The sequence below is a fragment of the Toxotes jaculatrix genome, chromosome 2, assembly GCF_017976425.1.
Source record: "Toxotes jaculatrix isolate fToxJac2 chromosome 2, fToxJac2.pri, whole genome shotgun sequence".
NCBI classification, from domain to species: Eukaryota; Metazoa; Chordata; class Actinopteri; family Toxotidae; genus Toxotes; species Toxotes jaculatrix.
In genome coordinates this window covers 19055532-19072390 of record NC_054395.1, presented here as the reverse complement: position 1 = coordinate 19072390, position 16859 = coordinate 19055532, and the positions used below count along the sequence as shown (strand labels likewise).

Here is a 16859-nt window from a genome sequence, read left to right as displayed (position 1 = left end):
GGACCAGATTTTCATTGGAGATATCTTGGTACTTTGCTCTGTTCATTTTTCCCTCAACCCTGACCAGACGCTTTGTCCCTGCCACTGAAAAAACACCCCCACAGCATGATGCTGCCACCACCATGCTTCACTGTTGGGATGGTATTGGACAGGTGATGAGCTGTGCCTGGTTTCCTTCAGACATAATGCTCAGAACTGAGGCCAAACAGTTCAATCTTGGTTTCATCAGAGCAGAGGATCTTGTTTCTCACAGTCTGCGAGTCCTTTAGGTGCTTTTTAAAGCCCAGATCAGCAGAGTGCTGCAGTGATGTTTGTCCTTCTGGAAGTTTCTCCACACAGGATCTCTGAATCTCAGCCAGACTGACCATTCAGTTCTTGGTCAGCTCTGTTGCCAAAGCCCCTTTCCCCTGCCTGATTGCTCAAACTCTAGGAATAGTCCTGGTTGTTCCAAACTTAAGAATTTAAGAATTATGGAGGCCTCTTGGGAATCTTCAAAGCAGCAGAGGTTTGTTTGGAGCCTTACCCAGATCTGTGCCTCTGTCTCTGAGCTACGTGGGCAGTGCCTTCGACCTCATGGCTTGGTTTTTGCTCCAGCTGTGAGGCCTTTCATAGACAGATGTGTGCCTTTCCAAATTATGTCCAAGTTCTCCGATCAATTGACTTTACCAAAGATGGCCATGGTAGAGGGGGTTGTCCATTGATTGCGGGGTTGGCAGTCTGATCTCCAGCTCCTCCTGTCCGTGTGCCAAATTGTCCCTGGCCAACCCTAAGTTGCCTCACTAGTAATTTGCTTTGGATAAAAGCATCTGCCAAATGAGTAAATGTAATGTGCTGGATTTCATTACATTATGGAGTGTTGTTGTGTTTTTGTACAATTACGTAAATTTTGCCAGTTTAAAAAAAAAAAAAAAAAAAAAAAAATCCACTTTCCGTGTAGGAATATCTTCGTGATGTTTCCTTCATTTCCAAGAAGAAAACGAAGCAGACAATGCACTTTGTTTGAACTTTGTGTCTGAGGTCTGTCATTGCCATATTTAATTGCTTTTGAAGACAATTTAGAGAAAAGCCATTGTAATTTTAGCACTGCCAATTAAAACACAAGCTAAAGCATGGCATTGTCTGAAACTCCACTGCTTCGCAGTTGCAACATACAGTAGCACCATGAGGGAAAATACACTGTTATTGTGGTATCTATAATGAAATATTACAGCTGAGAGCAACAAAAATGGGTCATCATGCAAAAGTATTAAAACATATTGTCTTCAAGAGCTTGTCAGGGAGTTCGCAGAGAGCCGAATAAAAAAATAAACAAAATATTTAAACACCATTTACATTGTGTGGTTGATGTACAGTATTTTTGGATAATGGAAACTTTAAAGGTGTATATTTCTTGTATACATCCAAACTGTTATCACATAGTTGGTCTGTATAAAGACCAGGTCAGACTTCCAGGGGCGTTTGAGCTATAAATCCTCCTCTGGAAGTGTTAAGTGGATTTTTTTTGTCCTAAACTGGTATGTGTTTATGATGGCTGCTGAGTCTCTTTTTGTGTTGTTTTTTTTTTTTTAAATCAACCACTATTTAAGTGCATATCCCAGAGTCACACATTTGTCTCTGATTAGTACTGGGAGAGTACATGGTGACACTACCAAGCTCCACCAAAATCAGGCAGCAAATGTATTTCGAGGACTGTGATTATCAAACGTATGATTTTGTGTCTTCTCACAGTTTTCTATTAAATTTTGTTTTGGCAGGATGAAGTGTTCTTTCTCACTGACTCTCTGATTTCCTCTCTATATTGCCAGCACCCAGAGCGAGGCAGCAAGTTTGGCAAGCCACACCATCTGGGAACTTTTCCGACCCCGAACAAAGTCAGCCACACAAATGTGTGCAGTTATCTACACATTATCCATGAGCTTTGCAGCTTTGACTTTGAGCATTAAATCATAATAATTTCCCTCATCATCAATATAATGGATGAACAGTGCCAATCTTATCATCCATATAATGGATGGTGGCAGTGACACTGTTCTGATGTATGTCTTTCTTTGTCCTAAAGACTGCAGTATCCACAGTGGTGGAAAAGGCATGCAGACCAGATCAATGCCCTGCAGGAGTGTTGGCAGGGAAGGGAATTTTGATAAAGGCTTTTGTAGATAACATTCCTCGTTTCTCAACTTCCTATCGTTCTCACATTTTAAAGATTCAGCCTTCCTCTCCGTTTCTCACTCTTTATTTCACAGTCTGCCTCGCTCTTACTCTCTCTCGCTGTGGTTCAGTTGATTATGGTGTTGGTCTGTAGCTAGAGGGCTTGGCATCCAAATTAAACTCTTTTTGTCCTACTAGTGTTCAACTTAAGTGTCTCCAGAGATTAGCACACCCACTTGTTAGCTCTTGCGTAGGTGCTGCCATGTGCGTGTGCCTTTCTATGCAGGAGAGAAAAGAAAACAATATTGATGAAAGTGTTCTCTTTGTTTTTTTGGATTTGAAATTCAGTTCGATAAAAAAAGTTTATTTCATGCTCATTAAAGCTGCTGGCTATTAAGAATAAGAACATCAGGGCTGATGGCCGAGTGGTTAGCTCTCCTGCACACTGCAGTAAGCACATTCTTGCCGATCCCAAATAGCTGACCCTTAACACTGGAACTCAATCTCATGTTCTAGCAAAGAAGCTGTTCTCACTTGTGCACCCTCCAGCCATCCTCTTTTACCATGCTTCGCTTTATCTGCTTGTCCCTGATGCCCACCTGAGTCAGGACAAGGAATTCTTTTGCTGCTATTCTCTCGGTGTACTGTTCTTTTTATTTTATCAGCCAGCACTTCCCCCATCCTCCAATAACAAACACAGGAAGCTGCTGTCGCCGGGTAGAACAGACAGTACACGGGAAAAGAAAAGGATTACAGGGCTCTACGGTCAACCTCTTACAAATGAACTCCGGCCTCAGCTCGACGGGATACTAAACATCTGTTGGGTGTGATGGGATGTCGTTTTAACAGTTTAGTCATGTCACACGCAGAATGATGGATGGCACTGAAATGGCAAGCCTGTCAAATTTGAAAATACCCCATGTGACAGGCTTTGGAGGGGAGGTTAAAAAAATTAAAGATCAAAGCCAAAGAATCCATCTGTGCTAAACTACAAAGATGGGAAAGTGTAAAAAGAGAACTGATGCAGTTTGGTCGTCTTTGGGGAAAGCTTCTGCTGTGCTTGTATGTGCAGGAACTGCAGTATAAATCTGAATGTGTAGTTTCTTAGACAGTAATGTGCTGTTTGCAAAATGACTGTACAATTATGGAGAATGAAGACTGCACCACATGCACAAGTCTGAGAGCAGAGATCTAACATGTGATTACACGCCCAGGCAGGGAGAGTAAAAAGGATAAATATATGTGTGCGCCTCTGTTCATATTACATATTCAGACTATATATGTACTGTGCTCTCATTAAAGGGGCAATGTGTAAGAATTGGCCAACTGTCAAATTCATACTCCAAGCAAATAGGGGGCAGCATATTACTAGAAAGCTGGGGTGTGTCCACTCCACTTTATTTTTATGGCAATTGCACTCAGGGAAGATGTAGTGGGGGCAGGAGTGGAGGACGAGCCACGAGAGAAGCGCGAGGGAGCTTTAGGAGAGCGTGGATGAATGTCACTGAGAGAGGATGGCTGCAACGCAGGTTTATGGCCTACTCACAGTTATTACTTCTTCATCCTCTCACGTTGGACTGAGGGCAGCCTGGACGCTACAGCAACTGACTATCACCTCTTGAGGCACAAAGTGGTATTACAAGATGTGACGAATCGGGGCTAGCTGATTAGCATGCTAACTTCAGTAGATTTCTCTGCAACACAATACACATCTTGCACATGTGACATCTTTGACATATGGCAAAACTGTTATTTCTCCATATTATGTTTATAATCTGAGTTAATTTTTGAATGTTTTAAATTAAAATGTTTACATATTGCTCCTTTAACTTGTTGACTTGTCAGCTGGTGGCCCCTGAATAATCTCTATTGTCTCTCTTATTAACCATCTGTTTTGCTCTGCCTCAGCCTTTCTCCCTCCTCTCTTCCTGAGTGTGTTTGTAACTCTAGCATCTGCGGGGGACCCTCTGCTCTTCATTCAGTGCCACAGAAACACAAGCCTCTGTTGAAACCTTGTACGTGGAGCCAGCTCCTCAACACAGCAAGTGCACAGCCTGTAACATTACAACTTCATACACTGAGCACGACTCAACATTTTATCATTTATGTGCATTACTCCAATTGATACAAAGTTGGTTAACAAATTATAGAGACTTCAGCGCTGAACTGCCGAATTGCCTGCGCTTGCATCAGCTCTCATAAAATATTTAGTTTGCTGTTTTTTCTGAGTGAGACTGCAAATACACATATCGTTTTTGTTGCGGCAGGAGCTGGTGTAAAGGAGCTGACTACAATGTGAATCAAGCTGTCTACATGTCACGTTCAATTCATGTTCCTCAAATGAGTTATGGATGTTAACACGAGATGAGAGGAATAAAAGGAAATAAAGACTTCAATGGAGTTGTTGTCTCTGAGAAAACAATAACAGAGGGTGCAACAGGGTTTGTTGTTTTTCCTGTGGCTCTGTTATGTTCTCATCATGACTGCTTTCAGGGAAACTAACACACAACTGATGTGGGCAAGACTCTCACTCACATCACAGAGCTCAAAGCATCTCTAAAGGGTCCAAGATCATGGATATGCTGAGACAGAAAAAAATTGGTGCAGGGACAAACAGCAGGAAAGATGAACACTGAGATACGAGATTGGAGATAGATGCACAGAGAGTTAAAGAGACAGAGAGAACATTGAGATCTGGGAAGTCGCTTCGTCAATAAGGCTGGCAGGGCACCAGAACTCCAGTGGCTTTCTTTCCCAAATGGGAAAAGAGCTCTGAACCTGTTCCAGCTCTCTGCCTTCCTCCCTTTACCCTCTCTCTCTGTTTTAAATCTCATTTTCTCTCTGTCTTCAAGCCACGTCTTATTGGACTCAACTAGACATGAACTGCTACTCGTCTCATCTTTCACCGATCAGCTTAGAGACTTTCTGAGAACAACCGCTGTATTGTTCCTTAAAAGCCAGCTTGTTGTTTGTCCCCTAGCTCCACTCTGCCCTAACACGTTCATCACCTTTTTCCTGATTCCCCTGCTGCTAGCCCAAGTAATGGGCTGCCCCACTCCTCTCACGCACACATACTTGAACCCCAATTACTGTACACAATCCTATAGTGAGTGATGTTACCTCTACATGTTTGGAGGCTCTGACTGGGGCCCGCTCACAGTTGTGGTGACCCTACACATTTTTACTGAGCGGCTGGAGGTAGATGTTTATGTTGGAGCTCATCTGGTGATCAAGAACCTGCACCGTGTTTATGTTTTCCTTCCTAATGGGCTCCTTAAGTTCACACTGTGTCACCAGACATTTTCACTTTCTCTCAGGGACCCCCATCCTGCAGTCCCTACATTTCCCTGAGCACATCCAAACACCCGTTTCATTTCCACTCCCCATGAACAAAGGCTCCTCCTGTAAGTCCTGTGAGCACCGCAGACTCAGACTAGAGACATGGGTTAATCCTTTTCAGTCAACATATTCTCAAAGTATCACATACTTTAATGAAAAGAATGAAAAAGTTAAACCTGTATTTTGAGCAGATCCGGATTCCACTGTAATGCACGATCCTTTTACACACCCAGGACCATTTTATATAATAATCAGTTCCATTACCGTCTAAATTACACATTGGCTTTAATACCCACCAAAACATTACAATCATTTTCCAAATCAAAGATGAGATGTGAAAGAAAAAGATGGGTTTGGTGATGTTAAAATGAAAGCTCTGGCTGACTAAGAAAACTACATGATAAAGCTATTTCCAGATGATTATAATGACGCACAAATGAGACGAGCGGTAAAGGAAGGACACAGGAAACCACCAGAGAGATTTGTGCAGTTGTACGTTATGATGTTGCACGTGTGTGTTTTTTTGTTTTTATATCTATGTGACCTATTGGTCATAAGTGTACCCCTGCTGTGGATAGAGGACCAGCCCCTGGGCATCAGTCAGACAGGAGAAGGCATTTTGGGGAATCTTCTCTACCTCCAGCAGATTATTTTCCAAGTGGACCGAAGCCAAGGTAGAGCCAGAGTTACGGGGGTGGCACACTCCCCACTTCCTCACCAGCCTGAAACCACAACATAAAACAACAACACTTACATTCAGATACACTGCATACTGAATTCTATATCTCAGTGACTCCCAACCAGGGGCACTTCTTCACTTGCCACAGGGTACATGGAATAAATTAAAAATTAAATTTAGAAATTAAATAGCTTAACTGATTTGAAAAAATAGAAGGTAGTGAAGAACCAGTTTTGTGTGTGTGTGTGTGTGTGTGTATAATGTGTTTGAATTCTGCACCTTCCGAGCACAATTGCAATCGCAATTTGTTGGTTGCCCCAAAAGTGGACGAAGTTGTGTAAGTGCAACACACATGTGTCTTTGAAATGGTGTTGTCCATTATTCATCTCTCAGTGCAGCTTTTAGCAGAATTATAAATTTTTTTAAATATATGATACAGGATTTCCTGAGTATCTTGACAAAGCAGGTATTGTGACTGGATGCAATTCCACTTTCCACTTTCATTCAAGCTTCACTTTAAAACTGGTTCTTACATCACTTCAGGAAATTTTGTGAACCAAGCGAGAAAATCAACCTTCTTACACTTCTCTGCAGCCGAACGCCAACTGACTTTTGCCAGGTTTTTTTTCTTTGAAGTACATTCATTGAGTTTAGCTTTTGACCACAATAACAAACACAAAGTCAAGTACATCGTAATTGTTGCTTTGGTCAGTAGTGTTGCTGTGTTAGATCAAAGGGGAAACAGTGTCTGGTACAGTTCACAGGGTAATAAGAAATTGTTGTGAGAACAAAAGTTACTATCTTCATCTTTATGCTGATAAGGACTGTTGCAATGTTGGTTTGATTAAATTCATTTGTATGAGACACTGAATACCGTATCCTTCTTTGGTCCTTTGCCAAACCCCTTAGAGTAATTTACAAAAGGAGCAGAACTAACAGAGCTAATGGTGTTAGAAGAGGATTGGGTAACAAGCCAGTAAACACTGAGTTTATCCTTGCATTTTGAAAATCACATTTCACTCCTAAAAAAAAAAAACTGACTTCGTGGTAAGTGTGATTCTACCTGATCTGGTTGTTGTCTAGTCTCAGCACCTGCAGGTTCTTAAACTGTCGAACGCAGCCAGGGACCCCTCCCAGATGATTGCTGTTCAAAAGGAGCTCACCCAGCGAGCGGTATGTTCCAACAAAAGAGAACTGCTCTATACCCTCATTGCTCAAGGCATTGTGGGATAGGTGTAGGGACTGTAGGCCAGGCCGCAGGTGACGGAATGTGAAAGCGGGGATGTGACTGATGTGGTTGTGTTGGAGGGCCAGTTTACGGAGAGGACGAGGCAAATTTATTGGGACGGAGGTGAACTGGTTGTAGGACAGGTCCAAGGCTTCCAGGGACCTGAGGAGAAGAAACACACAGAAGAATCATGAATCTCAGTTGGATGATAGATACATATAAGAAGAAATTTTTAACCCTGCCAGTGGCTTCCACTCTGATCCCAAGGCTTTTCACTGCAGTACCTTATGCTCTTAGTTTCTGGACTCCTGCATGGCACTGGTAGGGATATAGGGAGGCAGGGGTGCAGTGTGGAAGTCTAAGCTGCAGGGGAGACATGGGCAGCAGCAGGGAAAAAAATAATAGGGCCTGGGGGGTTGCATTGTAAGGGAGCATGGCAGATTGGAATTTGTGGTGGAGTGGCCGATAAGGGGTATGCAAATGTTTGGTTTGAGGGAAAAGGAATGAACGGCCATAGAGGGAGGACCAGATCTCAGGGGTCTGAAGCGAAGATACAGTACAAGGGTTCAGTGTTTTTGTTGGAAGATCCCACACAGCTGTTGTGAGTTTACAGCACAGCTCACAGCAGGAGAGGAACCTCATTTCCTGTTCTTCCGCCACTCACAGACCACACTGAAGACCCAATGAGCTCAGAACATCCTCACATGGCCAACCAATGACCACACTATGAAGTAAAATGAGGACCAATGACAGAGGAAGAGAGAGTGGAGGGTTTTGGATGTGGGAGACGCTTGGATTGGCATCTGACTGACTGATGTTCAGTACCTCAGTTTTTCTGCTACTTGTAAAAGTGACATCCAGTCAGACCTCAGCATTTACTTTCCTCCCTTTACAACTCCCAGGTCACATTCATCACCGGTGTTTTTTCCATGAGACAGATGATGTGAGACAATGACACAGGGTTGAAATCCTTAAATCAATCAAACCGTTAGTCCATTAAGACATTTCTGATCAGTTGTCAGTATCACAGGAGAAGATATTCTTATAGAGTTAGTCTCTCCTCCTTCAGTTTGGTCAAACAGTGTGGGCTTCAGGAAACCTGAGGTTAGTTATATGCTTCTCGGCTTAACAGAGGTGTCATAAAACATCACATCAGTACAACCATAAATGTTTTACTGACACAGGGGAATGAGCAGAATGACAGATTTAACTCAAAACGCACAAGCCAACACTCACTGAACGCTCAGCAGGCCTTTTGTTTAACCTATACGCACTGTGGCAGTTAAGGATTGCTGTCGAAATGTGTTTCTGTGTCTCGACCCTCAAATTTATTGCTGCATCCATTCTCAGTACCAGTTTAGACCAGTTGTGTGCTGTTGATTTGTATTCTAAATCTTTGCCAGGAAGCTCAGCGGCAGTCCACTGCTGCTTAGAGCTCCACATGGTATTAATGAGCAGAGGGACACACACTCCTCTCTTCTCAGAGTCCTCCACCCTCCACACTCCCACCTACTGGCACCTACACAGAGACGCACACGCCAACGCACATGCACGTCCCTGTTCGTGGAACATGATGTGAGGAAGAAAGACTAGCTCATACACAGATGAATAAACATGCTTGTAGACACAAAGATGCACCCAGGACATGTGTGTACAAACAGAAACAAATGAATTTTCAAATGCTATTTCACAATACTCTACATATATTAAAACAAATAGGCTCACACATGCCTCCACACACTCTCTTTTCAAGATTAATTACTTCATTTCTAAAATATTTATAGAGAGGCAAACTCCAATTACACAAAACCAAAGATTTTTGTGTACATGAATGTGTGTGTGTGTCCATGTTTTTGCACAAAGCATGGCCAGCAGTAATCAAGCTGATGGTCTGCTCATCCTCTGGGTGTAGGGTTCTAATGGGAACCAGCACACGGAGCCATTTGTCTCATTCTTCTAAACACGCGTAGATACAGAAGCACAAGTACAATACAGCTCCATCTGTGCCGAGCCCACCGTGCTAGCACTACACAAGCTGGCTTACACTCGTTGGAAACCTCACCAGGATAGGTAATGTAGCCAGGCCGGGCAGGCAACAGACCAAGACTTGACTTTAAAAACAGTCTGATGGATGGCAGAGCACAGCTACAGATATATCGTGTCATTTGGTGCAGGCTTCTGTGTGTGCACTGAATTTATTAGCATAGGCTGATATCTGGAAGTATTTTAGGCTGTTTGTCACATCTGTTGAATACAGATTGAGGCACATTTGGATTCATTTAAATACTGAATATGACTTTAATAATTTACTGAGGCAGTACTTAGTGTACACTGTTCATCTACTGTGAGTATATGTATGCCTTTCTAGTGTACATACTGCGGTGTCAGACTGAAAAGGCTGCCACTCCCAATATAATGTGCTTGTAACCAAACAGGAAACCTTTAAACGTGAACCAAAGATCACTTAAATTAAAGTCAGAGGTTTTCACTTGACATGAGTGCGATGCTTTAGCATATAGTTGGTGTGTTTTTGTGCAGTGGTGTGTGTATGTGTGCTTGTTTTCCCATTTATGTAAGCTTATTACAAAACCAATTTGAACCGGTCGGAAGATAAAAGACAATCACTGAACCTGCACCTCCACGCAGGCGGCCTGAGCCTGAGCCCGCAGCAATGATAAATCTAAACAGAGATCCTCACCAACTACAGCCTCTCTGTCAAAATGACATAACTAATGAAAAGCAAATGGAAAATATATATATTTAATTCAATCAGCACAAAATTGCTTTCTGTTTAAACATGAAATCAAACAAAATAACACGCCATTTATGTGTCACTTAGGTTTTTGGTTAATACTGCCAGCGTAGTTTTACTGGATATTAAACCGGTTATTGAAGTTAATGACACATTTATAAGGCTATTATGTTAAGCTACAGAACATGCAGAGAAATCCAGATTGCAATCATTTTCCCAATAAAAAAGCTTGATGGCACAAATTTAAAAACTGTAACTGAAAACATATTACCCATAAAATATTATTATTTTGGACTTTTGGAATTACTTATGTTTATGTAGCTTTAATCAGTGAAAGTAATTTAAAACATGCTCTGGTTCTGTCAGTGAACATGTGTTAAGAGTCAGGTCTGTTGGCTGGCAGCTCTGATGTGATCACTGTTTTGAGCGACCTGAGGAAGAGCAGATATGGAAGCAGATTTAAGATTGTTATATGAGCTGACAGGTTCATAAAGAGCCAGGAGAAGATGGCAAGCAGGTGTGTGTGTATCTGTGTGTGGTTTTTTTTTTTAAATAAGTGCATCTGTGTGTCTAACAACGGAAGCTGCAAGTTGTGCCCCTAAGGAGAGGCAACATGGCTCGTAGTACAACAGCATTAATTGTGTGCTACTGCAGATGCATGTTACATAACACACGTGTACCTGTGTAAACACTAAACATGGACAAAATGACAAATAAAAGTCAGGCTTTCAAAAATTTCACTTAAATACATAAGTCTTATCAGCAAAATACACTTGAAGTACTTTGAAAATACTCACACATATTATGCAAAAAATGACCCTAATGGGAGTTATATTACTACATACTTTATTATTTAATCATTATTTCTGATGCTTTAATGTGTAAGAAACATTTTACTTGTTGTAGTAGCTGGTTGAAATGGAGCTGAGATTAACCCCTTATACTGTCAGTTCAACCTATAGCAATAAGCTACATGTTATTGTTTTCATATTTCATATTTAAACTCAAATAAGTTCAGATCTTCACATGTAAAATCTAAGTATACAAAGTAACTTGTAACTAGAGCTGTAGTTGAGTAAAAAGTACAAATAATGCCTCTGAAATGTAGCAGAGTACTATATAGAGGTAATACTCACGTGAAGTACAGTACAAGAGCCCAAGTACATGTGCTTTAGTACATCAAATGAGGAAAATATGCTCAGTTAGATTCCACCACCAGTTGTAAAGCATGTGTGTATATTTGCATGATGTCCTCACATTGGCAGCAATTGTAAACACACCCTGAGGGACACAAACTAAAGACAGAGCTGGGATATGTTTACTGAATACAAAAAATATGGTTATGAGAAACAGAAAATCAACATTTCTTAGCTAAATTCAGAGGTTATAACACACAAAGTGATCATAGCTTAAATGAACACTATTAACAAGCTACGTAATGAGGTAAGATGCTGGCTGTCAGCCTGGTCTGGTGTGAGACAGATCTCACGTCCAAGCTACACTCCCCAGCTCCCTGTAACCTCCAATATCCCCCACTCATACCTCCAATCCCTAAACCCCAGCACGAGGCAGCAATAACACTGACTCCATGTGACATGGAAGTGAGGCGCTCCACTAACCAGAACCAGCACACTGCAGTTTATTTTATCATTGGGCAATTTACTTTTTGTTATGTTGCTTTCTGTCTGTTTTTCCTCACGAGTATATTTCAATGTGGATTTAATCATTATCTGCAGAAAAACACACAATCCACCTACTGAGAGGTATTATGTCACTCGAGTCTCACTAATGACCTCTGCCCCTTAAGGTATCTTCCCTTGCAGGTGTCAGTGGTGTTCAGGTATAGTTGAATTTTGTTCGCTCTCTGTTCTTTGCAGAGCTGAACCAATAAGACTGCAGTGTCAATGGGAATGCTGCTGCTCTCACCACTAATGAGGTCAAGTGTCAGGCGTTAAATATACTCGAGTCAGAATTCAAATGAAGGCTCTGTCCACTCTTGTACAAGGTTTGGGTTTTCCTTCTGAGACGACAAGATCTCTTCAGTCAAATTTCCCCTGAAAATATTCTCCCAACTTTATATTTTCCAACTTCAATAGTACAATCCATAGTCTCCCCAGTTGCACATTCCTGTCTTTCATTCGCTCTTTTGCATTTTCTCTTTTGCTTTTTCCCCTGAAGCTCCCACTGTGGTTCACAAGGATCCCAGGGAGCAAAGAAAAACCCACTGGAATCCACTATATTTAAACAACACACACACACACCAACTAGACACATTGAGACTTACGCAAACACATACATACAGGCGCACCATTGCCCTCAAGCTCTCCTTCACACGTCTGCTCATCTAAGTACACAGGGTCAGCTGTCATAACTTCTGTGACTGTTTGTGTATTTGAGTATGTGTGTGTGTGTGTGTGTGTGCGTGAGAGAGAAAGAAGAAGAAAAGAGAAGAAGAATGTCCATGTTTGTGTATGCTAGTCTGAATGTCAGCCAAAGATACTGATAATGTTGCCACACATGCTAAAGGAGTTAAAAGTGCTGATCTGGATTGTGTGGGAGTGTGTTTACATGCATGACTGCTTGTGAGTCACAGTGTGAGCCCCAGATATTGATATCAATAATTGAAATAATAATCTGATCAAGCAGAAGATCTATCTGCTTTTGATGGAAATGTGCTATTTCAGACCTTTTAAGTGCCACAACCATGAAATGATAACCACTTCAATATCAAGAACGATAACTAAAAGTTTTCAGATTCCAAAACAACATCAGTCTACCCTCTAGTGGCTGATACAGGGACTGCAGAACTTTTTTTTCAGTGAAAGGCTCATGATGGATGCATGCATGGACATACTTGAGATGGGTCCAGGCGTGGCTACCAATGCCCTGCTCATGCAGCAGGTTGTGATTCAGGTCTAGGACTCTTAGATGGACACAGCCCCTCAGCGCCTTTTCTGGCACCTCCTCAATGAGATTTTTGTTCATTTCCAGCTCCTACATGGAAAAAAGACACAAACAGAGTTCTGATTCGGGGCATCAAGGCAGCATAGCTCTTGTCTTCGTGTCAGTATCTGGCTTTCTGAAGTTACCCTGAGTACAATTCTAGGTCCTAGATGAGTCCTGTGGCTGATCCTAACATTTTAAGGAGGAGGATTTTCCTCACAGGTTTCAGTAAAGTTCTAACAAAGCACCTGAAGAGAGGGAGGCAGGCCCAGAGGGATGGAACGGAAGTGGTTGTTGTCCAACTGGAGGTTCAGAAGCCCTTCCAGAGGTCTGAAGGCTAGAGGTGACACGCTGCCCTCATGAAGAGTATTCTCCTCCAACTCCAGATTCAACAGGTTCATCAGACCTAAAAAGGAATAATAAATATCATTATCTTTATTTTGACACAGTACCTTTTTTCTCTCCTTGATGTACACTGACATGACTCCTACCTTTGAAACAGTAAGGGGTGAGTGTACTAAGCTTGTTGTTGTTAATCCTGAGCTCCTCGAGAGATGGTGGCAGTGCCGGGATCCTGGTAAGCTGGTTGCCATCTAGGTTCAGTTTCTTCAGAGAGGTCAAATTCTACAGGACACACAGTAAAAAGCACGGGCCGGAGGTAAACCACACAAAATGGATACTTCTCTCAAAATCCATAATTTTCCATCCCGACTTGCCAGGCAGGACACAATCACAGTTTACAGAAATACACCAAATGAGAAAATGTCAAATCAGTGCATCTTCTCCATGTCATCTATCATGTTGTATTTTTAGTAAAGCCACTCTGTGTGGCTCCTCAGTGGAAGCTGCTGTGGTTGGTGTGTGTCAAGTAAAAGCAGTGGACTGCATCTTTTGCAGTATCCCTCTAGCCAGGCCATCAGTCCTCTGTCATTACTGGGATGGGAGAAGAAATTGAAGAAAAAAAAAAATCTATCTCTAAAAATAATTTCCTTTTATTCTCCACATCATTGGCTGCAGCTGTTTTCCAACAGGTTTATCCAGCCAATACTGTGAGAGTATGTCGATGGTGGTGTGTAATGATTGGTCAGAGTGTGGTAGGCTGCCTCAGTGTGGTCAGGATCTGTGTTTGGCCTGTGGTCATTTAGAGGTTAGACCAGAGGTTATTCTTAGAAAGGATTAGTTAATGCAATTTCAGTGCTCTTTTATTACTGTAATCACACAGGATGTAGTCTGCTTTTTATTTTAATTAGATGCAAAGTAACTTTTAAAACTGTCTTGTATCTCATAAATTCACTCATTCACAAGTAGCAGGCTGCAGATTCTCCACAAGAAGAAGCTTGTCATGTCAATACCAGATCAGTTCAAGACACATTAACCTATACCACCTATAGGAGAGGATGATAATAGCAGGGGCAGTTAAGACCAGTTCCACCATCTGTGGTGAGGTTTTATACTTGCAGTAACACTGAACAGCTAATGGCGAAAATGGTTGTTGTAACATTATTAACGTTATTGTGGCACTCTAACTTACAGTGGATATTTAACAATCAATCTAATAGAAACACAATTCTTTCTGTCTTTCTTTAGTGTAACATAAAGTGTTTCAGGCACTTCACCACCAAGTGAGCCAAAGTGTTTACTGATTTCAACCACGCCATCACAATTCAAATTTGTTGCACTAACAATGAGGAACTTGGTAAATGTAACTTGCAAATTCTTATTTGTTGTTTATTTTCCTTTGGGCTCTGACTCTTCTGTTTGTTTTTTTCTTTTTTGGACAAATAAAGTCAGGCTAGGACCCCCTGCTTCTCTCACCGGTTGTGGAGGAGACCAGACACGCAATGACACTCAGTATTTGTCAGAAAATATGCGTACTTTAACATTACACACACACAAGATGTAAAATATAAAATACCCAAACACACACAAAGAGCAGAAATAAAAAAAAAACAACAACAAAAATAACAGTTGTACAGTTGTAAACAAATTTACTGCAGGAAGAGCAGGCTGAACTGGAACTACAGGTTTTGCACTGCTAGCGTTGCAGCAGTTCTGCAGTTCAGATGATTTTGGATGGACCTGGTTCAGGGTGCAATGCATCAATAACACCATGTGCCCTTGTGACTTTGTATCATGGCACATGCACCATGTAACACTGAAGTGTTTTAAAGCAAGAACAGACATCCCTTAACAGAACTCTAAAGAGGTTGAGAGTTGTAAATTTACACATACTTAAGTATACAGAATACAGCTTTATAAGTGTGATGTATTTGCAGCTAAGTCCTCAACTGACCATGATGTTGCAGACAGCTGCACCACATGAGCATGAGATATGCACCACAGAGCAGTGTTACTCACAGACAGGGGGTTCTGGCTGAATGACTCATCGTCCAGTTTGTTTTTGCTGAGGTCCAGTGTGTCAAGGTTCGGCAGGCCGGAGAAAGCTTGTGGTGTGAGGCTTCTGATGTTGTTCTCTTTAAAGATAAATTACATAAATCACATAAATCACACACCACGCATAAAACATCATATACCATATATGTTTTATGAGTGGTGTGTGGAAGTCTATAATATGCCTTGTAAAGTCTTTTGACAGGAATGTAACAGGGGAGTACACTTGAACTTTACTTGACTCAGAGGTCATGTCATGTTGAGATATCTGTGGTGAAACTTTTGTTTTGACATTCATGCAAATAATATAATCAGTCAGTGAACTTTGTTGGAGGCAAAGCAACACTTAATAATTCACTAATAGTGTTTAAGCTAATCCTAAATAACACACACACACACACACACACACACACACACACACACACACACACACACACACACACACACACACACACACACACACACACACACACACACACACACACACACACACCTGCCATGTCCAGCTTTGTGGCCTCCAGGTTGTGAATGATTGGCAGGTGAGTCATGCCGATGCCCCTGCAGCTGATTTCTCTGTCAGCAGTCTGACACTCGCCGAGGGAAGACTCTGTAAAGTTGCTGTGCGTTTCTGTTTGATTGCTCGGAGCCTCAGTTGCCTCTTCTTCCTCTTCTTCCTCTTCTTCCTCTTCTTCCTCTTCTTCTTCTTCCTCCTCCTCCCCCTCCTCTTCTTCCTCTTCCTGACACAGAAAATAAAAAAGAATCACATGACAGAAAATTTTTACTTTTATTAATTCAACTACGTGGTTCAAATAACTTGAAAATAACTATGGTCCCCCCCCCCCCCCCCCCCCCCCAAAAAAAAACAACCTCCTCTTCCTCTTCTTCATCATCGTCATCGTCATCATCGTCGTCGTCTTCGTCATCATCATCGTCATCGTCATCGTCATCGTCATCATCATCATCCTCCTCTTCTTCTTCTTCCTCCTCCTCCTCCTGTTCTTTCTCTTGATTCATCAGCCTCTTCTTCTCAGCATGAAGATCCCTCAGTACAGCCATGAGACCGCTGGATCCGTCCTCTCCTCTCCCACGCTTCCTCCAGCCCATCAGGGGTCGTCCCAACCCTGCCTACAGTGAGCACGAAAATGCCAAGACAAGGAATAAATCAGTGCACAGTGCAAACACAGTCTTAGACTAGAATATGACATGGGTGAAAAGTTAATGTTGAGATGTTAAGAAATTGTTCTGTATTCACACAGTGGATTTCAGTGATTGTCTAGTCATACTATTCTATATGCATTGGCTTCCACTGTAGCTGCGTGTTTCCTCCTCCCCCAGGCACCCCTCCTTCTTCTACCAGCCTCAAGCTTTCTGAAATCAAC

At 41.9% G+C, this 16859-nt stretch overlaps 2 protein-coding genes across 2 annotated transcripts in view; both read right to left on the bottom strand.

Annotated features, from left to right (window-relative positions):
* Positions 1–5755: 5755 nt before the first annotated feature.
* On the bottom strand, positions 5756–16188 carry si:dkey-32e6.6 (extracellular matrix protein 2). Its single transcript, XM_041050276.1, has 7 exons — positions 15974–16188; positions 15448–15563; positions 13581–13713; positions 13338–13495; positions 13001–13140; positions 7230–7556; positions 5756–6209 (listed from the first exon to the last, which is right to left on the bottom strand). The coding sequence occupies exons 1-7, from the start codon at positions 16026–16028 to the stop codon at positions 6032–6034; spliced, it is 1107 nt and encodes a 368-aa protein (XP_040906210.1). The 5' UTR covers positions 16029–16188; the 3' UTR covers positions 5756–6031.
* Positions 15916–16859, bottom strand: part of LOC121189968 (rho-related GTP-binding protein RhoA-C-like) — a 30367-nt gene continuing 29423 nt past the window's right edge. The window contains exon 6 of the transcript XR_005894914.1: positions 15916–15973. The gene's annotated coding sequence lies outside the window, so the exon portion shown is untranslated. The remainder of the gene's footprint in view (positions 15974–16859) is intronic.